Raw genomic sequence first — 24,684 nt, 5'->3', positions numbered from 1 at the left:
AGCCACGACAAAATACGAGTACTTCACTGTATCAATCAGCCGCGCGCCACAGCGTGTATACTTAGCGCGTTCATTTATTTAACAGCGGTATTCCTTTCAAGGTTACCAAGTCTTTATTGCAAGCACCGATAATAAAACGAAAATGCGACATTTTCACAGCTTGTTTTGTTTGTTGTTTTTTGCCACTATATAACTGTGCAGAAGAGCAAATAAACATAAACTGATATTGTAACTCTGCTTTATTGTCCACGTGGAGGTGACATGTAGTTGACATAAGAAAATACAAGCTATTATTGGCTTGTCTCTTACTGGAGTGGTCATCAAATGACTTGACGACAAAGGATGACAATGGATATAGCGGTGTAATAAAAACACAAAGCCTGTTTGACCCCTTTGACATGGCTGGTCGAACAAATGAACACGCCAACTTGCATTGGAATTCGTTGCGACAAATCCACAATGCTCCCAACTTGAGACACAAAATATTGAAACCAAACAATAAGCAAAATGAAAAGTTTAACTGGCTTCATTTTCATTACTTAGCTTCTGTAAACAAAAATAAAAAACGAAATTAGTAAATAAGAATTTAGCTAATTTCAGGGGGCCCTAAAACCAGACTTTTGACGTCCGCACGGGACGTTCTACCGGACACCACAGTTTTTATTTAAAAATCAGATTGTCAGGTCTAAAACCGTACAGTTGGCAACGCTGTCCTGCTCATTGTCGCCCTCTAACTGTCATCTTCATTTCCCCCCCTTTTTTTTCTCTCGAAGCTGTTGCGACTACGTTCTGTATTGTTGGTACGAAAGCCGTCGCGACTTTCTTAAAACGGATGAAGTAAATATCTAAGCGCGATGCATCCTCTTCAAGAAAGAATCGCAACAGTGGAGGCGTAAGTGTCTGCGGTTCATTTAAGGAAACACGGACATTTTTACAAAGACGTTTCCTGGCGTTTCCACACCAGAAAAGTGCAGTATACACGATTTGGTGACAAAGTGGCATACTGCAGGGTTAGATGCAAACACAAAAAAAGAATCGAGCCCCGTTCGTTCGCACACCTGCTGTGATCGCGTATATTTGAACACAAATGTTCCGGAATCCAAAGAAGTCGACACGTAAATTGTCGCAACAAGTGAAACTTTCGCGTAGGTCCTGTCAACATGTTTTACATCATATGGGGATGAAGTCTTACAAAATGACAAGTATCCGAGAACTGAAAGAGGAAGACAAGGTAAAACAGGTGAAGTGCCGTACGTGGCTATGTCAAACAACTGAGAGTGGAATGTTGGATCCGCTGCTGTACTGCATGAGTGACGAAGCGTGCTTTCAGCTGGCAGGACATTTGAACTCTCAGAATGCCAGGCATTGATCTACAAAAAAACCCTAGATGATAAATGGGGAACTTCTCCATGGTGAAAAAGTCGGAGTGTAATGGGCTGTGTCGGATTGTGGGTCCATATTTTTTGAAACTATAGTAAACACTAGTGTGTATATGCGAATCTTTGAGAAATTTTACGTAAAATCCCCCATGAATATACGTATGCTTTCTTTCAACAGGATAGGACAAACTGTCACACTTCACGCCAGCCAATTTCACGAATTTATGAAAGATTCACAGAAGAAATGACTGCCAGCAAAGTATTGTGGCCGCTGCGTTCGCTGGACCTAATCACTTGTGACGATTATGTGTGGGGCAGTGTAAAGGGAAAAAATGTACGCACATAACCCAATAACTTTAGAAGACTTCAAGGATAATATTCGTAATAATATTTTGAGAATTAATACGACAGAGTCGGGCGAAGTTTGTATCAACATGTTAGAGTGCGCGCAAAAGTTCATTGATGCACACGAAGCTCATTTTCAGCACCTGATGTAAATCCAGGGAATATAGGCCTTTGTTGTATTGATTCAAAACTTTTGTAAGTGGCCTTATTCCTCCGTAGTTCACGTTGCAGTGGCGCATAGGGGCTGTTACTAGCGCTAGAGTTTAGCAACAGCTCTTGCCGTAGCTACAGCTGGGGAAGTTCGTACCCAGCAAGGGGAAGGGCATGGTAGACACTCTCCCCCATTTTTTAAGGAAAAAATATTAATATCTTCGCAGACTAAATACAGAATCTGAGTCAGAGTCAGAGAAGTTCGTTCTCAGCAAGGGGAAGGGCATCGTAGCCCCCCCCCCCCTTCCCATTACTTTGAAGGAAAAATCTTAACTGAAATAAATGGTTGTAACTCCACTCCATTATAAGTTCCATTAAGAAGTATCTTCCTTTTATTTCTTGATGGTGACTAGTTTCGGACACCTATGTCTACGAGGTGCATTCAAGTTCTAAGGCCTCCGATTTTTTTTCTCCGGACTGGAAAGAGAGAGAAACATGCGCATTGTTTTAAAATGAGGCCGCGTTCATTGTCAATACGTCCCAGAGATCGCAGCGCTATACGGCAGATGGAATTTTACCGCCAGCGGCGAGAATGAGAACTGTTTTAAATACTTAAAATGGTGACGTTTTCCTTACTTGAACAGCGTGCAATCATTCGTTTTCTGAATTTGCGTGGTGTGAAACCAATTGAAATTCATCGACAGTTGAAGGAGACATGTGGTGATGGAGTTACGGATGTGTCGAAAGTGCGTTTGTGGGTGCGACAGTTTAATGAAGGCAGAACATCGGGTGACAACAAACTGAAACAACCTCGGGCTTGCACAAGCCGGTCTGACGACATGATCGAGAAAGTAGAGAGAATTGTTTTGAGGGATCACCGAATGACTGTTGAACAGATCGCCTCCAGAGTTGGCATTTCTGTGGGCTCTGTGCACACAGTCCTGCATGACGACCTGAAAATGCGAAAAGTGTCATCCAGGTGGGTGCCATGAATGCTGACGGACGACCACATGGCTGCCCTTGTGGCATGTTGCCAAGCAACGTTGACACACAACGACAGCATGAATGGGACTTTCTTTTCGTCGGTTGTGACAATGGATGAGATGTGGATGCCATTTTTCAATCCAGAAACAAAGCGCCAGTCAGCTCAATGGAAGCACACAGATTCACCGCCACCAAAAAAATTTCGGGTAACTGTCAGTGCTGAAAAAATGATGGTGTCCATGTTCTGAGACAGCGAGGGCGTAATCCTTACCCATTGCGTTCCAAAGGGCACTATGGTAACAGGTGCATCCTACGAAAATGTTTTGAAGAACAAATTCCTTCCTGCACTGCAACAAAAACGTCCGGGAAGGGCTGCGCGTGTGCTGTTTCACCAAGACAACGCACCCACACATGGAGCTAACGTTACGCAACAGTTTCTTTGTGATAACAGCTTTGAAGTGATTCCTCATGCTCCCTACTCACCTGACCTGGCTCCTAGTGACTTTTGACTTTTTCCAACAATGAAAGACACTCTCCGTGGCCGCACATTCACCAGCCGTGCTGCTATTGACTCAGCGATTTTCCAGTGGTAAAAAAAAACTCCTAAATAAGCCTTCGCCGCTGCCATGGAATCATGGCGTCAGCGTTGTGAAAAATGTGTACGTCTGCAGGGCGATTACGTCGAGAAGTAACGCCAGTTTCATCGATTTCGGGTGTGTAGTTAATTAGAAAAAAATTCGGAGGCCTTAGAACTTGAATGCACCTCGTATTTTCAAACCATCCTACGTAGAAAATTACAGAGCATAATACAATTTTATACAAACAAGGTATTCGTATTTGCAATACAATAATATTACACTAATATACGCGTGAGGTATACAAATTTGACATGGTTATTTAGTTTTATGAGTTGCCTTACTAGTTACTTCCAGTATTGTAAGTGCGACAACACAGGCGAAAGCTTGTGTATAAAAACTGCGCCTGCAGTGGTGGTCAGTGTGGCACCATGGCCTACTGAACAACAATAAATAGGCCACGTAGGACGGACATTGGAGAGCTGATTAAACGACACATTCTTTTTCTTTCATTAACTTAATACAGTGTTAAAAACTCCTCCAATGTCAAAACCTCTTTTTGATAAGACCACTCATTAGTCTCCAGTGGGTCTAATTACACCAAAGTGCTATGCTTTACGTTACGACATGACGTCACCTGCAGAAGACGCTGCAGTTGCATGAGTTACGCTCAGTAGTTACACTGTTATTAATGATATTTACACTGTTATTAATTATACATAATTTATGTCTAGTCTCTTAAAAATCTTTACTACAACTCAAAACCAAAACGTGCGACAGCCCCCGCTCCAAAAATAAATTAACCTGCCGATTTGCAAGAAGACAGCCCCTAATCAGATCGTCCCAATAGTAATACATTAGTTTATATTAAGTCCTCTAAAAGAGAAATGTCTTACTTTCATATAAAACATAGTAAAACAGTTTTACATACAGTGACCAAAATTTACATTTGATTAAACAACCTAAAGCCAGAGCGTGCGGCATTACGCACAAAGACTAAAAAGTAGGAACAAGCAACCAGCATCCAGTAAAAGCACCCAAAGACAAGCAGTTTATGACAGATTCACGTAGTTTTACATACTGTGATTTAACAAGCAAAAATTGAATTTGTTTGGTTTTTGAGTTGTAGTAAAGAAACGTAATTTCTTAGAGATTGGACATAAATTACGTGTAATGCATAACAGTATGACTTCTGAGTGTTTCTCAGGCAGCTGTACCATCTTCTGCAGATGACGTCATGTCGTGACGTAAAGCATACCACTTTACTGTAATTCGAACCACTGGAGACCAGTGAGCGGTCTCAGCAAAATATTTTTTTGACATTACAGGGGTATTTAACTCTATATTAAGTTAATCAGAGAAAAAGAATGTATCGTTTAGCCAGTAAACATTTTATCGTCGACGCGTGGCGCAGTCAGCGACCTCTAGGGTTTTACCGGGCAACCACAGGTGTCTGCACACCAGTTCTCGAATGTTCTATCCGGTCTGTTTACTGTTTCTGAGTCACTGTTGCCACTTTGATCATCACTGAAGGGGCAGTGCTTTTGCCTGTATTGTCACACTTACGATATTATACCCAAGTAATAAGGCAACTCTTAAATTTAAATAACCATGATAGATTTGTATATCTTACGTGTATATTAGTTTAATATAATTGTATTGCAAATATGTATGCCTCGTTTGCATAAAACTGTCATGGCAACTATAATTTTCTTTGCAGGATGGTTTGAAAATGGACATAGGTGTCCGAAACTAGTCACAATAATAGATAACTGTAAGTAGAAAATTTACCCAGAGACATTTGCCGTGAAATCTCAGAACTATTTCGTCATTTTAACGCTTCAGCTCTCACTAACTAATGAGTCAATCTTTTTGAGTATTAGTAATGACTAGTAAGATGCATAAAAAATATATTGACACGGGGAAAGTAACACCTCGAGGCATTTATAGTATACGGTATTTAATGCTCGTATTCGCAAAATATTGTGAAATCGCCAACCCAAAATGCGAAGGTTCTTATAAAAATAAACAAGTTCCGATCTGTTAAACTGCGATTTAATTTTAATTTACGACCAATGCAATCTGTTTGGAGTTTTAAGGTCTACCAAGGACCAAGCAAGTATCGAGCAGTTGTACGTTCTTTGCGGATGGAGAGTTAGCGCTTGACGTACAGTCGACGAGGAGGTCATGAGAGACGGGCGAACTGCGGAAAGCGAGTGGCGAGCGGGAGGGCCGCTATCCATCCACACCCGCTTGGGAAGACACTCTCATACCGGCCTTCAGCCTTCATGAACTGAAACGACGTGCGGTCAAGGCATGCAAAGAAATTCCTCAAGACGACATTCGGAGGATGTGAGCTTCAGAACCACAACGTATACATGGTATTCGTGCTCTTTGGGTAACATTTTCTGATGATCGTAACCACCTCTGAAGAGAATTAGAGTTTATGTTTGATAACCGTTAAGAGATGAGCATCTCAAAAGTGAGAAATACCGCAATGGTGCTTCACGGTGTAAATCTTCCATTTCGGTCAGACTATACCTGGCCATCGCGATATGGTACTCAGCGAATGCATCGATATCTCGTTCTTTACGCACCCTGCGTGCCACTGTCACATCAGTCAACCAGTACAAGGGCTATCTTAAGCATCAGTCAGTAAACTCCTATATAAGATTTTGGGCTTAAATTCCACATTTTTTACTATTTTAATTTTCGACTGTGTGTTGGTGTTATATATTCCACGTAAAATCGTGACCAGAAACTACGGAATTTTGAGCCAGTTCCTGTGAATATTGCTTGGGGAAGCATAATTGGCAACTATTGTGTATGACTTCGACACAGTGGTAAGGAGAGGTGGACTGCAGAATGGTGTGGCAGCGGTCGTCGTAGGAAAGTTGGACAGGAGCGGAAATGATTAGTGAACTATGTACACAGGAAACAAAGACTTACTGAACCTGTATTTCTCCAAATGTACGAAGACTCGTTGTAAATGTTGCAACAAGAAAGAGATACCAGCTACGACATCAACAACAATGGTGATTGAGTCGCAACTAAGTGTCGTCTATGTAGCTTCGTAACACCATAGCTCTAATGCTCTACTGATTTATTTTTGCCTTTTGTTTTATTTAATGTTACATCGTTGAGCTTCTGTAAATGTGTTTGATTGAATCGATAACACAAATTGAATACTCCTTTCTTTGTAAAAACTTTGATGTCTTTTAGAGTGTAGGAAGTATAATCTCTGTAATATGTACAATATGAGTAAATTATATTTTTTCTTTGTCATATATTGTCTTTGGTTATCTTTAAAATTAAATAATTTTATTTAAATAATTTTGTGTAGAACTACCAATATGTGCAAATGTTCTGTTTTATTTGATATGTTTATTTGCTGTTATGTAAACTGCTGACCGTCACTTATGGTTCTTAGTTATTTCGTATGTAAAAGGTGTTGTGGTTCCCCTCGGGAACGGAACTGTGTAGCGCGCGCAAAATGTGGTTGGCATGGATAGAAAGGTGGAACAAAGAGTCAGTCGGGGACGAGCTACCAAACTATCAACTGCTGATGTAAAAGTTGTGTATTGTGCTGGATCCGAGAGAGGCTTTTCCTGACGCCTTCCAGTGCCGCGGATGGATGGATAAAGAGCTGGAACTGTTCTGAAATTGGTATCTATCATCGCCAAAAAGAAATGACAGAGTCCAGTAATTCTACCTGCAAATTCACCTACCAACATGCAGCCGCCACCACATTGCGCAATCACTGTAGTGCAACACTATAGTAATGTACATGAAGGATCAGCTCATAGGATGTTATAGTGTACCCAAATATAAGGTAAAATTTGATTGAACTCTTGTACCTACCGTGATTTATCCTCAGTCACATATCCGCTTAGGGTCCCTCCCACGCTGAAGTGTTTACCGAGAGTCTTTTATTGAAGGCATATTAAAATTAATATGGCATTAGAGTGTGCTAAAATTAATATTGTTTGTTGAAAGGATCTTACAAATATCTCAAATTTGTGTTTCACTGCAATAAAAGTTCAGAACTGCAACTAATGGCTCTGAGCACTATGGGACTCAACATCTTAGGTCATAAGTCCCCTAGAACTTAGAACTACTTAAACCTAACTAACCTAAGGACATCACACAAACCCATGCCCGAGGCAGGATTCGAACCTGCGACCGCAGCAGTCCCGCCAGAACTGCAACTGTTGAGAGTTATATGTTCGTGCTTGCTAAATACTTCTTTCTCTAGTGTATTGAAAGTGTGTTTAGTTTGCTCTGCTACAGTGGTCAAGATTAAGCCCCCCCCCCCCCCCCCTCCATTGAAAGTAGTTCAAATGCACAAAGTTACTTAACTACAGAAAGTTTTAATTACTCTTGCTATTCAAGTCAAATTCTGTACAATACTGGGTTCCTCTTGTGTATTGAAAGTACATATTAACAGTGTAATAGGATCCACAGTTTAAACTTTATGCTCATGATAAATAACAATTAATAGAAAGACCACTATCCATGAAAACAGTAACCTTTTTTATTCAAAATTCAGTGAGAAATTGTTTTGTTAGTGAAATACATTTAACTTTCATTCTACATGGGAAAGTATTTAGCTGAGAGAGACTTCTGTGACAAGTTCATAATAAAGCAGTGAACTACACTTACAAGTTTTGTCAGATAGGAAAATGTTTGAAAAGCAATACTGAACCTATGTCCAATTTATGATTCTACAGTGAACATTGATAGTAACGTTATAAAGATCATTCAGTTTGAAGAAGCCCTGAAAGTAATAATGTATATGGTTATCTTTTATATTTATGTAAATAGTTTGTTCTGCTCTGTCAGGTCCAATCTCACCGTGAACATACGCAGGTGTTAGAGTATTGCACTCTCGAGTGACAAAAGTATAGGCTGTGTTTGCCCATTGAAGTTACTTATTTTCAGTTCTTGAATAAGAATGTTACTCATTCTCTTACCTAATTAGACTGGCGACCGTTTTCTTTATTCTTTGAACAGTGTAGATAGGTAAAACATTGTTTGTTACTGTTTAAATATTTACGTAATTTCAACTTTCACTTCCGATAAGCCACCTCCTTCAGATACAACACGGTCAACATAAAAAATTCCTCTCAGGGGGTAACACTGCTCTGCTTCTTTATACTATAATTGCTTGAACAAAAATAATTTCATTATACAAACTGCCTCCAGCTTTGAGGTTATAGTATAGCAGTAGCGGACGGAAGTGCTATAGCTTCCCGTAGCGAAGTAGCTCCGAGCGTGGATGGGCTGATTCACTGGCGCCGTCAGTCCTATATTGTGACAGCAGAGGGCGATCGAACTACAGGGCTGCTGAAGGTGTGGTTCAGCGGACGTGCACGATTGTGTCCGCCAGATCCCACGCCACTGCTATTGGCGTCAGGTGGAAACTTGCAATTATGTTGCTATGACGCCCGTGTAGTGGTATTACACAGCGTGAGTCATGAACTCATGCCACCAAGAATAACTCCAAAAGTAAGATAGGAGCTGAAAAGTTTGTGGGACAAAAGTTGCATGGGACAACGGGGGCCATAATACGATATTCGTTTTTTGTTGCTAGATGGGGTCGCTTCAATGATGTGTGACAATAAGGTCTTTGAACGTCAACGAAGGTCAAAGAGGTGGCATGAACGTCCATTTACACAAGGTGTTCGAAGTGATGACCATTGGCATCAATGCACTGCTGCAATCTTCTTATCATGGCTTGAGTGGTACTCGTTATCACATCGGCACTTATCTAAGCACGTGCTCTGGCAATTCTCTCGCGCATATCTTCAGGTGTACTTGGAACGTCTTTATAAACATTGTCTTTTACGAATCCCCACAAGAAAAAATCTAGAGGCGTCAAGTGTGGCGAACGAGCCAGCCTCGACACATCCCCTCCGCGTCCAGTTCAACGATGGGAATTGTATCTGCAACTCATCTAGCGATCAGCGAAAAATGTGCCGGACGCCCATCATGTTGACACCACATTCTGTTCCTTGGTCCTAAAGGTATTTTTTCCAATAAGAGACCTAATGTTTCTTGCAGGAATGTGGTGTACTTCCTACCACTAAGATTTCCTTCGATGAAATAGTGGCCTACAATTATGTTCTCCAGAATCCCACACAATTCATTCACCGACCACGTATTTTGTTGCGCAACTTGCCGGAGTCAACATGGATTTTCAAAAAAATGGTTCAAATGGCTCTGAGCACTATGGGACTCAACATCTGAGGTCATCAGTCCCCTAGAACTTAAAACTACTTAAACCTAACTAACCTACGGACATCACACACATCCATGCCCGAGGCAGGATTCGAACCTGCGACCGTAGCGGTCACGCGGTTCCAAACTGAAGCGCCTAGAACCGTACGGCATGGATTTTCAGTTGCCAAATAATGCATGTTATGCAAATTAACATTTCCATGGTTCGTGAAAGTAGCCTCGTCAGTAAATAAATCAAATTAATAAATGTGTCATCCCTCTGAATCTGACTTTGAGCCCATTGGCGGAATTCAATGCGAAGCATACAATCCACACCAGTTAATTCTTAGTGGAGACTGATATGGTAAGGATACGAGGGTTGGAACTTAAATAGTGGCAACTATTTATTCACAATGGAAACAAGAGTTACTCGTTGGCACCTGTTACTGTCCTTCACAGTAGTCACCAGCGTTGTGGAGAACCCGTCGTCAGCGATGTGGAAGGCGTAGTACAGCGTTAGCAGAGCCTGTTCTGTTGATGGTGCAGATGGAGTGGTCTACTGCGTTTCGAATCTCTGGAACAGTTCTCCACGGAATTAAATCAAAGTCACGACGACTTAAGTCCGGGAAGCATGGTGGATGGTACAGTACTTCCCAGTCTCATCGACCGAACAGAGCAGCCGCCGCTTACGCTATATGCGCCCGCTCATTGTCGTGCAAAATGATGGGTGGGTTGCGCAGAAAGTGTCGCCGCTTCTTTCTCAAAGCACGGCAATGCCGATTCCTCGCACGCCTCTTGAAGACCTTGATGACACTGTCGTGCTGTACGACCTCTGGCACATTCAGTCTTGATTCAACTCCGTTGTGACACTGTTACGTTAGACCGCTTGCTCACAACTGACTGTTTCCCTCGACTGTGCGCACGCCGGTGACGTGGGACGAGCAAGTCCATTCGCTCGGAGGTAAGGCAAGTATGTCAACAACGTGTGCTATCAGCGACAATAGCGGATTCTATTGCATAGTGTCTCCACAGCAGTGTTGCCACTGTCGTGCTGTACGACCTCTGGCACATTCAGTCTTGATTCAACTCCGTTGTGACACTGTTACGTTAGACCGCTTGCTCACAACTGACTGTTTCCCTCGACTGTGCGCACGCCGGTGACGTGGGACGAGCAAGTCCATTTGCTTGGAGGTAAGGCAAGTATGTCAACAACGTGTGCTATCAGCGACAATAGCGGATTCTATTGCATAGTGTCTCCACAGCAGTGTTGCCACTATTTAAGTTCCAACTTACGTATTTATGGTGATGCAGAACACGAACAACATTACTCTGGCTCATGCCAGATTCCCTTGCGATTTGACGCGAACTAACACAAGGATCTCGAACCACAGTGGTAAGAGTACCAGTTTCCGTTTCCTAGTTAGTAACTTTCCCTTGACGGATATGTTTCCGATGCATTAAAGATCCAGTTGTTCTCAATTTATCATATATATATTTAAATATACGACGTGTAGGGTGAATAGGTTGATGATATCTTTCAGCGTATAAGTCTCTAGCTCTCACTGAATTTCGTTGGCATTCTCCGCAAATGAGAAGCATATGGACTTGTTCTTCGAAGGAATACATCTTTCACATTCACTTGATTAGAAGATACTAGTCTTACCGTTCCTATTAGTATTTTATTGCGAAACTGTCGAATGTTGTTTACATGTGAATGGCACGTTGGATGGATACTCCGTAGTTGGCGAATGCTTACTATTTGCACGATATACGAGAGAGAATTGTCAGAGCATGTGCTTCGATAAGTTCCGTAGTGATAAGGAATACCACTAAGTCCATAATAAGAAGATTGCAGCAGTGCATTGATACCAATGGTCATCACTTCGAACACCTTCTGTAAATGGACATTCATGCCACCTTTTTGACCTTCGCTGACCTTAAAAGACCTTACTGTTACACACAACTGGATTCGTCTCGATAGCCGCTATCAGAAAATAAGTGCCAAACAATAGCATCCTATTTTAAAAAAAACAAAGTGGACCTTCATATCTCAGACGCTATCACACCTAGCAACAAAAAACCAACGTCATATTATGGTCCCCGTTGTCCCATGCAACATTTGTCCCACAAACCGTTCAGCGACTGTCATACTTTCGGAGTTATGCTAGGTGGCAGTAGTTAGTGACTCACCCTGTATATGATTCCACAGCAAGTTATTGATGTACAAGGAGTCGAAAGTAAAACGATCCCAAAAGGAGTTTCTGGCTTGAGTGGACAACTAATCTTAACAGCACAGAGCAAGTGGTTTCGAGATCTGAAGATACTAGCAATGGAAACCCCCCTTCGCAGCACCCTCAAATTTTGTGGTAAGATGGACCAGTTGCTAACCCGTCAAAAACTGAACAAAGATCAAACATGAAAACATGAAGAAGGTGTATTGAACTGTGAAAACAGAGCAAAATAGAAACAATGAACGGTCGAAGCTCAGAAAGTGCAATATTGAGGAATAATGCACATAAGTGGCGTCGTGGTTATGTGATCACGGAGTTTGCCTGTAAAGCGGATGGGCTGTGTTGAGAACTCACTGGAGCTATTTTTTTTCACAACGTTATGAATTGTCCGTCCGGCATTTCAGATGTTTTTTCTCTTTCTGCAGTCTTGGCAGTTGTCATACTAATCACTGTGTGATCAAGAGTATCCGGACACGTAGCTGAAAATGACTTACAAGTTCATGGCGCCCTCCATCGCTAACGCTGGAATTCAATATGGTGTTGGTCCACCTTTAGCCTTGATGACGGTTTCCACTCTCGCAGGCATACGTTCTATGAGGTGCTGGAAGGTTTCTTGGGGAATGGCAGCCCATTCTTCACGGAGTGCTGCACTGAGGAGAGATATCGATGTCGGTCGGTGAGGCCTGGCATCAAGTCGGCATTCCAAAGCATCCCAAAGGTGTTTTATAGGATTCAGGTCAGGGCTCTGTGCAGGGCAGCCCATTACAAGGATTTTATTGTCGTGTAACCACTCCGCCAAGGGCCGTGCATTATGAACAGGTGCTCGATCGTGTAGAAAGATGCAGTCGCCATCCCCGAATTACTCTTCTACATTTGGAAGCAAGAAGGTGCTTAAAAAATGAATGTAGGCCTGTGCTGTGATAGTGCCAAGCATAACAACAAGGAGTGCAAGCCCCCTCCAAACACGACCACACCATAACACCAACGCCTCCGAATTTTATTATTGGCACTGCAGACGCTGGCAGATGACGTTCACCGGGCATTCGCCATACCCACACTCTGCCATCGGATCACCACATCGTGTACCGTGATTCGTCACTCCACACAACGTTTTTCCACTGTTCAATCGTCCAATGTTTAGGCTCCTTACACCAAGCGAGGCGTCGTTTGGAATTTACCAGCGTGATGTGTGGCTTATGAGCAGACGCTCGACCATGAAATCCAAGTGTCCTCACATCCCGCCTAACTGTCATAGTACTTGCAGTGGATCCTGATACAGTTTGGAATTCCTGTGTGATGGTGTGGATAGATGTCTGCCTATTACACATTACGACCTTCTTTAACTGTTGGCGGTCTCTGTTAGTCAACAGACGAGGTCGGCCTGTACGCTTTTGTGCCGTACGTGTCCCTTCACGTTGCCACTTCACTGTCACATCGGAAACAGTGGACCTAGGGATGTTTAGGAGTGTAGAAATGCCGCGTACAGACGTATGACACAAGTGACACCCAATCACCTGACCACGTCTGAAGTCCGTGAGTTTCACGGAGCGTCCCATTCTGCTGTCTGACGATGTCTAATGACTACTGAGGTCGCTGATATGGAGTACCTGGCAGTAGGTGGCAGCAAAGTGCACCTAATACGAAAAGCGTATGTTTTTTGGGGTGTCCGGGTACTTTTGATCACACAGTGTACATTGATTATAGAATATTACTCATGTGGTAAGAATACGTTACCGTCGCAGGTAAACGAGATGAATAATGAGAGCAGGCGAAATACCACATACACGTCTCACAAAAATGAAAACAGCAAATAAACGAGTGTGAACTACGGTACAACATTGGAATTCAAGAGTCAAAACTTCAAAAACGGAAAGCAACTTCAAATACGTTAAAAACATACACTCCTGGAAATGGAAAAAAGAACACATTGACACCGGTGTGTCAGACCCACCATACTTGCTCCGGACACTGCGAGAGGGCTGTACAAGCAATGATCACACGCACGGCACAGCGGACACACCAGGAACCGCGGTGTTGGCCGTCGAATGGCGCTAGCTGCGCAGCATTTGTGCACCGCCGCCGTCAGTGTCAGCCAGTTTGCCGTGGCATACGGAGCTACATCGCAGTCTTTAACACTGGTAGCATGCCGCGACATCGTGGACGTGAACCGTATGCGCAGTTGACGGACTTTGAGCGAGGGCGTATAGTGGGCATGCGGGAGGCCGGGTGGACGTACCGCCGAATTGTTCAACACGTGGGGCGTGAGGTCTCTACAGTACATCGATGTTGTCGCCAGTGGTCGGCGGAAGGTGCACGTGCCCGTCGACCTGGGACCGGACCGCAGCGACGCACGGATGCACGCCAAGACCGTAGGATCCTACGCAGTGCCGTAGGGGACCGCACCGCCACTTCCCAGCAAATTAGGGACACTGTTGCTCCTGGGGTATCGGCGAGGACCATTCGCAACCGTCTCCATGAAGCTGGGCTACGGTCCCGCACACCGTTAGGCCGTCTTCCGCTCACGCCCCAACATCGTGCAGCCCGCCTCCAGTGGTGTCGCGACAGGCGTGAATGGAGGGACGAATGGAGACGTGTCGTCTTCAGCGATGAGAGTCGCTTCTGCCTTGGTGCCAATGATGGTCGTATGCGTGTTTGGCGCCGTGCAGGTGAGCGCCACAATCAGGACTGCATACGACCGAGGCACACAGGGCCAACACCCGGCATCATGGTGTGGGGAGCGATCTCCTACACTGGCCGTACACCACTGGTGATCGTCGAGGGGACACTGAATAGTGCACGGTACATCCAAACCGTCATCGAACCCATCGTTCTACCATTCCTAGACCGGCAAGGGAACTTGCTGTTCCAACAGGACAATGCACGTCCGCATGTATCCCGTGCCACCCAACGTGCTCTAGAAGGTGTAAGTCAACTACCCTGGCCAGCAAGATCTCCGGATCTGTCCCCCATTGAGCATGTTTGGGACTGGATGAAGCGTCGTCTCACGCTGTCTGCACGTCCAGCACGAACGCTGGTCCAACTGAGGCGCCAGGTGGAAATGGCATGGCAAGCCGTTCCACAGGACTACATCCAGCATCTCTACGATCGTCTCCATGGGAGAATAGCAGCCTGCATTGCTGCGAAAGGTGGATATACACTGTACTAGTGCCGACATTGTGCATGCTGTGTTGCCTGTGTCTATGTGCCTGTGGTTCTGTCAGTGTGATCATGTGATGTATTTGACCCCAGGAATGTGTCAATAAAGTTTCCCCTTCCTGGGACAATGAATTCACGGTGTTCTTATTTCAATTTCCAGGAGTGTATGTTTTGACAGAGCGCAGAGAAACCGTATGATTGTGAAACTGTTGCGTTCATTTGTTGCAGCTTATGTGACAAACTATTATGTTTTCGTCATTTCCTTGGGAGTGATCACAGTCATACGAACACCTAAATCAGGTAAGGAGGCATATCTCATTCACTTTACCAGGTGTACAAAGTAGGTGCGTTCGTAAGAGATTACTATTATATGACACACGTACCGTCTCTAATGCCGTGTATGACACACAGGATGTGTTTTCAGCTGGAGGTTTCGGATGACTTGTCGCCTTGTCACTAAACATTTGCGTTTCCGAATCGTAAGCCTCCTCCTTTCGGCTGCTAATGGAGTAGCTGTGCAGAATCAGTTGTCATTATGGATCCCTCCGTTACACCTCACTGTTGCAAACGGACGCTACTCCACGACACAGACACAAATTTGAATACGGTGAACAGCGAAAAATAAAAATTAAAAAAAAATTAAAAATTTTGATGGGAAGTAGGTTTCAACACAGCTTTTTTTAAAATCTTAATTTTGTTCGTTATGACTCGTTGCATTTATTCGTGGCGGACATCCCATGACATCCATTCATTTTCGTCGTTGATCGTTCACTCACTTTTTTTCTTTTTTGACAGAGGGCAGGTAACCCTCTGTTCGAACACACTGAGCTACCGTGCCCGCACCATTCAACAACGACGCCATTGCTTTTCCTGTACTGCACTTCTTGTTCTCGGACCGTTCACTGTTTCTATTTTGCTTTTTTTTTCTTACGGTTCAATACACCGTCTTTCTGTTTTAATGCTTGACCTGTGTTCAGTTTTTCGCGGGATGTCCACTGGAGCCTCTTGCAACTAAATCTGAGAGAGGTGCGGCGGAGAGGTGCCCTTGTAGGTAAGTTTTTCATATCTTCAGTTGAAGCCAGTTTTGGTCTACCTGTGAAATGTATCAGAAAATGCTCGTCACTACAGTCTGAAACAGTTTTATCTTTGCCGCCCTGTTTCCGTTATTATAGTTTAGCGTATCGTTGTAATCATGCACTCAGTAATGAAATAAGTTTGACGTTTAAAATGGGCTGTATTATTATCGTCGCAAACGATATGGCCGTTTTCAGTTGACAATGTTGGGGCCCTTTCTTAAACCGGAGAATACTATTTTATCAGGTTGTGCATAAATAATTAATGGGCACTAAAAAACTGAACGTTTCTCAGAGAGCACTGTGGCTATAGATATTGTGGGTTACTAGTGGGAGACAATAAACCAAATAAATGAGTCGGAAAACGGACTTGAGTGGAAAACATAGCTAACGAAAGTATTAATCCGGGCCAAAGGAAAGACGCCGATGGTAACTGGGGATGTAGTGGCACATCATGTGATTTATGTACGAACTAATGTCACAAACCAACAGAAGTGGTGCAGCCTGAGGTGTAGGTTAGGTTGGAATGCGACAGTTTGCTCGCAGAACGCACATTTAACATGAACGTTTCAAAATCTTTCTGGGGTATTTTCAGAATGTTACAGTTTTCGGGTTGGTTGTTAGGTAGGAACCTAAGTGTTTATGGAATCCTCCATTTTATATAGCGTCCTGCACAACTACATTCTACTGACCCGTATTTTCATGTAATCGACATCATGGTAACATTCATCGAACACTGTTTCATCGTGGTTCCGCCATCGACCCTAATCAGTCAACACCATCCGTTGCCATCTGATTTTCCGTATTTTGCTTACGTGTACTAAAATATCATTTTCGGTACACTGCATGGAATTTTTTAAAAATTTATGTAAGTAGATGTGCTCCTCGCCCACATTTCAGTAACACACGAACGATTTTAATGTATACTAGTCTCTCTCAATTGGCTCTGGATTTATTTGTAAGTTTTACCGGATGACATAATTGTAACTGTAATAGAACACAGATAGGTAGGACCTATAGCCAAGTGAATGGATGGTTGATGAATCAAGGAAGTTATTTGCTCGGTATGAAGAGAAAACAATACGAAAGTATGTAAAAAGAGCCAAAGACACTGGTACACCGGCCTAATACCGCTTAGGGTCCACCGCGAGCACGTAGAAGTGCCGCAACACGACGTGGCATGGGCTCGACTAATGTCTGAAGTAGTGCTGGGGGAACTGACACTATTAATCCTGCAGGGGTGTCCATAAATCCGTTAGAGTACGAGGCGTGGAGATCTCTTCTGAACAGCAAGTTGCGAGGCATGCCAGATATGCTCAATAATGTTCATGTCTGGGGAGTTTGGTGGCTAGCAAAAGTGTTTAAAGTCAGAAGAGTGTTCCTGGAGCAACTCTATAGCAATTTTGGGTGTGGGGTGTCGCATTGTCCTGCTGGAATTGCCAGGTACGTCGGAATGCATAATGGACACGAATGAATGCAGGTGATCAGACAGGATGCTTATGTACGTACGTACATCTGTCAGATGTATCAGGAAATCCATTATCATTCCACCTGCACACGGCTCACGCCATTGCAGAGCCTACAATAGCTTGAACGGTCCCCTGCTGACAAATAGGGTCCATGGGTTAATGAGGCTGTCTCTATTCCCGTACACATCCACCCACTCGATAATATTTGAAACGAGACTCGTCCGACCAGGCAACATGTTTCCAGTCATCAACAGTGCAATATCTGTATTGACGGGCCCAGGCGAGGTATAAAGCTTTGTGTTGTGCACTCATCAAGGGTACACGAGAGGGCCTCCAGATCCGAAAGCCCATATCGATGGTTGAATGGTTCGCACGCTGACACTTGTTGGTTGCGCAGCATTCAAATCTGTAGCAATTTGCGTAGGGGTTACACTTCTGTCACGTTGACCGATTCTCTTTAGTCGTCGTTGGCCCCGTTCTCGGAAGATCTTTTTCCAGTCGCAGCGAGGTCGGAGATTTAATGTTTTACCTGGTTCCTGATATTCACGGTACACTCGTGAAATGGTCGTATACGGGAATATCCCTAATTCATCGCTACCTCAGAGATACTGTGTCTCATCGCTCGTGCGCCGACTATAACACCAAGCTGAAACTCACTTAAATCTTGATAACCTGCCATTGTAGCAGCAGTAACCGATCTAACAACTGTGCCACACACAGTGTTGTATTATATAGACGTTGCCGACTGCAGCGCCGTATTCTGCCTGCTTACATATCTCAGTATTTGTATACGCATGTCTGTACAATTTTCTTTGGCGCTTCAGTGTAACATGGATACAGCATGGCACTTAACGATCATATAACCTCTATGTAACACGTCGCAAAAATGTATGCTTGTAAATCAGTCAACAATCCCACAAGTCGAGGTGCTCATAAACAATAGCGGGACACACATCAAATAGGGTCATAACGTTAAAACGCATATAGGAGAACAATGTACAATTTAAGTACTTATTGAACAACAACCCATTGACATTATTTCATGCACCAAGATCAAATTTATTCCAATGGTTTGTCGACACGCAGACGAAACCACAAAACAGCTGTACCAACGTACAGCAAAGATATTACGGACGGATTTTAACGTACTACAAGTTTCTGTCGATAATGTATGCCTCACAAATGGCATGTAATAAACATAGCTCTTGTTCACAAGGTAGGGAACGGGAATAATTACGTGCTCCATTATTACACATTATTTGACGACCAGCTTCTGTATGAAATGGTATTTCAAATTATTCGCTTATTACAGGCTGCAATGTGTATAGATGTATTACGCAGTTGTGACATATGAAATGGGTCAGGCTGGGAAGCTAACACAGGTAGCCAAAATGATTCAGGTGACTGCTCGCTGGTTGATTGATGGGTCCGACTCCCAATCTGGCACTTATTTTTATGTCACAATTGTGTATTACATCTATATGTATTGCTGCTGATTCATGAAATTTGCAGTCAGCAAATAATTTGGAATAATATCTCATACAGCTGCTGATCAGCAAATCATATATAAATTTCATAAGCCGAGATGGAGCATACGGCAGTGAAAATAGTCTCGATTCTTTGTGTGCTATCATTCTCACTAAGTGGAAATTAAGTAATGTTGCGAGCTTAAAGGGAAACGTACATAAGACGATATAAGGATACGGACTGTGACCTATGGAGGTTTGTGTCAGCCGGGAAAAATCCACTGATAGCCAAAATGGTTAAAGCGACTGCTCGCTGTAAGTAGGAAATTCAGGCTCAAGTCCTGGTCCAACACAAATTTTCATATGTCGGAACGCCTATACCCTTTGCAGCCGATATGATATTCACATTCAGCAAAAATAATTTGGAATAATACTTCATCGTACTGTATTTCAGAATGTATGCATGTGATTATCCGACACTTTATTGTATTGTATTTCTGAAACGAAACGTGATTATTCCTGTTCAATACACCATGAACAATGAACTGTGTTCAATGCATGCAATCTGTCAGGTATAAATTATCGATAAAAACCTATAGATCATAGTGTAATATAATGTATGTTAATGGTAGAATTATGCCACTTCCGTTTAGACCAGAAACTATTATACCATACTGGACTTATGTTTGACTCGATGCGGCAGATGCCATACTGATTTTTTTAGTATTTAGCTGTTTTTTTTTCTTTCTTATATATACCTTGCAGTGTGCCGTTTCGAAGCACTGGTACACGAAAGTTTTATCATAAACAAGTCACACTTGCAATTAATTTTCAGTTAATGACGCATTAACGATATAAGCTTCAAGAGGTACTAAGACAGTTGACACAAAAATGAAAATGACATGGCTTTGGCATTAAATAGTTAATGATAAAACAAAGATATAAGCTTCAAGAGGTACTATGATAACTGACACAAAAATGAAAATTACATGCCCTTGGCGTTGCGTAGTGGGTAAGGACATAGATTATAGAGTCGAACGAAGTAGGTTTGCGCCCTGCTATAAGCATTTTTTACTGTCTTAGGTTTTTAACACATTCTAGGCCATTCTGATGAAAGTAATACAAGTATCTTCTACAATATTCGATGTTTCCATCTCATTAAAAACAAAGGATGAAATGTATATTTTAATTTCTTTTTCGAAATAGATGGCGATTTCCAAGTGTGCAGCTAGACAGGAAACTATGAATACAGCTTAATTTATTGCGAGTAAAACGAGTAGCAATAAAATTCATATTCTTCCTTGTCACAAATATTTGGCTGTTCTTCAGTCTGGATGTGGACCATCGACGAACAAATTTGATACTGGTGCATGAAATTATGTGGATTCTCGGTGGATTGCTTTTTAATGCTTACTTAAGTTGTACTGAAGGTGTTTCTCCCACAAGTATTTTCACATTCTTTCCCTATTTGATAAAGGTCACGTTAGTGTTCGTATGGAATCTCCGTATGTGGGCTGATGGATTGATTCGCATGACACATATGTTTGCAACGTGTTAAACAGAGATTATCTTAAAGTACTAGGCTATAGCCATCTTAAACTGATAATAGTTTTTATATATGTTATATGATGTATTCTACCTGTTATTTAAATACACTCCTGGAAATGGAAAAAAGAACACATTGACACCGGTGTGTCAGGCCCACCATACTTGCTCCGGACACTGCGAGAGGGCTGTACAAGCAATGATCACACGCACGGCACAGCGGACACACCAGGAACCGCCGTGTTGGCCGTCGAATGGCGCTAGCTGCGCAGCATTTGTGCACCGCCGCCGTCAGTGTCAGCCAGTTTGCCGTGGCATACGGAGCTCCATCGCAGTCTATAATACTGGTAGCATGCCGCGACAGCGTGGACGTGAACCGTATGTGCAGTTGACGGACTTTGAGCGAGGGCGTATAGTGGGCATGCGGGAGGCCGGGTGGACGTACCGCCGAATTGCTCAACACGTGGGGCGTGAGGTCTCCACAGTACATCGATGTTGTCGCCAGTGGTCGGCGGAAGGTGCACGTGCCCGTCGACCTGGGACCGGACCGCAGCGCCGCACGGATGCACGCCAAGACCGTAGGATCCTACGCAGTGCCGTAGGGGACCGCACCGCCACTTCCCAGCAAATTAGGGACATTGTTGCTCCTGGGGTATCGGCGAGGACCATTCGCAACCGTATCCATGAAGCTGGGCTACGGTCCCGCACACCGTTAGGCCGTCTTCCGCTCACGCCCCAACATCGTGCAGCCCGCCTCCAGTGGTGTCGCGACAGGCGTGAATGGAGGGACGAATGGAGACGTGTCGTCTTCAGCGATGAGAGTCGCTTCTGCCTTGGTGCCAATGATGGTCGTATGCGTGTTTGGTGCCGTGCAGGTGAGCGCCACAATCAGGACTGCATACGACCGAGGCACACAGGGCCAACACCCGGCATCATGGTGTGGGGAGCGATCTCCTACACTGGCCGTACACCACTGGTGATCGTCGAAGGGACACTGAATAGTGCACGGTACATCCAAACCGTCATCGAACCCATCGTTCTACCATTCCTAGACCGGCAAGGGAACTTGCTGTTCCAACAGGACAATGCACGTCCGCATGTATCCCGTGCCACCCAACGTGCTCTAGAAGGTGTAAGTCAACTACCCTGGCCAGCAAGATCTCCGGATCTGTCCCCCATTGAGTATGTTTGGGACTGGATGAAGCGTCGTCTCACGCGGTCTGCACGTCCAGCACGAACGCTGGTCCAACTGAGGCGCCAGGTGGAAATGGCATGGCAAGCCGTTCCACAGGACTACATCCAGCATCTCTACGATCGTCTCCATGGGAGAATAGCAGCCTGCATTGCTGCGAAAGGTGGATATACACTGTACTAGTGCCGACATTGTGCATGCTCTGTTGCCTGTGTCTATGTGCCTGTGGTTCTGTCAGTGTGATCATGTGATGTATTTGACCCCAGGAATGTGTCAATAAAGTTTCCCCTTCCTGGGACAATGAATTCACGGTGTTCTTATTTAAATTTCCAGGAGTGTATTTTTAGATTGCTTGATAATGACTAAACAGTCAAATTGATCAACAGCAAAAGAGAAAAGAACTGACGATTGTAGATTATTTGTTCATGGACGTCGCAGTAGAAGTGTGAAGATAAATGTTTTGTAGAAATGTGGGATATAAGCCTGAATATTTCATTCAAATTGTTTCGTGCGAAAGCATTTGGAATCCGATTTGTTGACTATATCAGTACATTTCGAATTATGCAAAACAACCATACTAAAACATTAACTATTACATATTTAATACACTTAACATATAGGGTTTACACGAGATAGTTGTAAAATCAATGAGCAGTGAAACATAATTACATTTTCACCTTTACGATCTCTAGGAATGGTATCAGTGGAGTACTTACGTGGTGGCATGACGTAGATTGCGATGTTCGAATGGGTCGTACTCCGTCTCGTCGGCGTCGGACTTTGATACGAGTATTGCTGTGGAGACGGCTACCATGGTGAAGGACGCATCATTCTTGTCGTACTTTTGCCTGTCGGACAAAGCGCATAGTTTATCATAAAAAGTGTACGAGACAGTCGTATGTGAGACAACTAGTTTAATTTCGTGAGTCGGCTAAATTCAGAGAAGGACGTTCGATGAACTACGGATCTCTTTTTCATATGGGCTTCATATATAAAACCAAATCATAAAAGGTGTAACAACTGTTATTTTATGCAGTTTTCATGGAAGGATTTGAAACTGTGCTGCCATACGCCTTCGCCATCTCACCCGTCGACACTAGGAAACATTGTATAGCGCCTACTAGGCACGCCTATGACAAGACCAAAGCACGCCCCCAGATAGGCGCCGATAAAGCCCCCTGGGCAGCATGCCGACCGACCTGTCTCAACCTCAGTACCGCAGTACGTCGCATTGGAACTCAGTGCGCATTGCACTTTAATACGTCGCACTGCGCTCTAGCCTTCCACAGTAATAGTCGTCACCTCGCATCTTAGCTAGCTGTGAGGGAACGATAGTCATTGTGTATAGTAGTCATACGGACACGGACAAGATTCAAGAATTAATACATGTTATTTGATTGCTGTTAACCACAGAACTTCAGATTGGGCCTAATTGAAGTTAAGTACTCAACTGGTGCCTGTAATAAAATGTATTTTAATCACGTGTGCATTTTGTGTTGTAGTGAGAGAAGACCCTCTCCTCATCCAACCAGGAACCACGAAACATTACACGAGGGCACAGCCACAACAGAAACAGTATTTAATATATAAGAATCTATCAGCCTCGATTGCGGTAATGAAACCAACCTTTACCTGGGTTTCAGCCCAAATAATTGAGCTTTCTTCAGAAGATATACCTGAATCTATAATTTGTCTAAGAGGGCATGGTCTATAAATAAAACTAAAACAGCCTGAATAGGCGTAGTCACATTTTAAAAATGTACATAAGTACTAAGCCAACACCATGACTTAAGCTCTCGCGCGCTCCTCGTCACCATGGACGTCGTACGGTGGACCTCGGGAGCTCACGTGAAACTAAGTAGGACTAGACAACGCGCTGCAAATCAACATGGCGGGGAACATTGCGCATGTCTGAGACTATGACTGTCAACGATAAAAGATCAAATAACTTATAGAATGATTGAAAAACTTAAACATAAAGCCTCTCCACCAGCTTATGACTACAATGTAATAAACTATGCATGGAGTTATATAGGTTCGAACACACTACCCCGACTTACACTATTAGAATATATCGGCCCTTTCACAACGAATGCTGCATAACGCACCCATCGTTATTAATGATAGATGACATAGGACATAAAACAGCGAAACTATAGTATGTAAACGCCATAATGCAATAATCTCGGTTAACCTGTACACAGATGGTCAAGTAGTTGCTTTTATCAGTTGATGTAGATATACTTCTTATTGCTGACACGCACTGAATGAAGAATATTATCAAGATAATTTTTTTTTAAAATCTTATTACTAAAAATAGCGCGTGAGTGAACGAACAACGCCACTTCATCGCCATGTAATAGCAAATGACCAGCATAGGTCAAATTATGTTTTACGTGTAAAAAATATGGTAATTGCGTGAAGGTACCTCCAACGCCCTTATACTCTATGCATGGCATGCACTTGGGCATATTAGTAGCTATCTTTTATTTCTTTTTAATTCTTCCCTGCAAAGAACATGCCATTTTCCTGTGTCAAGTGTCCATAAAATTTTCCTACGTGTCTTTTCGGGTCAAGCCCGTTTTATCATATCATATCTATTTAACAATAGCCATTAATTTAAGAGGCAATAATTTCCTTTTGTAGCGCGTAGTGAAACTGACCTATGTCGGTCGATAGAGTATAAGGGCGATGACATGCGTAGTGTTCCCCGCCATGTTGACATCTAGTCCTACTTAGTTTCACGTGAGCTCCCGAGGCCCACTGCACGGCGTCCATGGAGACGAGGTGCACGCCAGAGGTTAAGTCAAGTCTTGGTGTTGACTTAGTACTTATGTACCGCATTTTTAAAATAAGACTACGCCTATTCAGGCTGTTTTAGTTTTATTTATAGACCATAC

General features: G+C 43.4%; 1 protein-coding gene across 1 annotated transcript in view; it reads right to left on the bottom strand.

Annotated features, from left to right (window-relative positions):
• LOC126474642 (proton-coupled amino acid transporter-like protein CG1139) overlaps positions 1-22,627 on the bottom strand; it is a 99,564-nt gene extending 76,937 nt beyond the window's left edge. The window contains exon 1 of the mRNA XM_050102121.1: positions 22,501-22,627. Coding sequence (XP_049958078.1) covers positions 22,501-22,598 — 98 coding nt within the window. The 5' untranslated portion in view covers positions 22,599-22,627. The remainder of the gene's footprint in view (positions 1-22,500) is intronic.
• Between the last annotated feature and the right edge of the window lie 2,057 nt (positions 22,628-24,684).

The sequence above is a fragment of the Schistocerca serialis genome, chromosome 4 (assembly GCF_023864345.2).
Source record: "Schistocerca serialis cubense isolate TAMUIC-IGC-003099 chromosome 4, iqSchSeri2.2, whole genome shotgun sequence".
Taxonomy (NCBI): domain Eukaryota; kingdom Metazoa; phylum Arthropoda; class Insecta; order Orthoptera; family Acrididae; genus Schistocerca; species Schistocerca serialis.
Note: the sequence above shows the minus strand (reverse complement) of the source record. Positions and strands in the feature narration are given on the sequence as shown.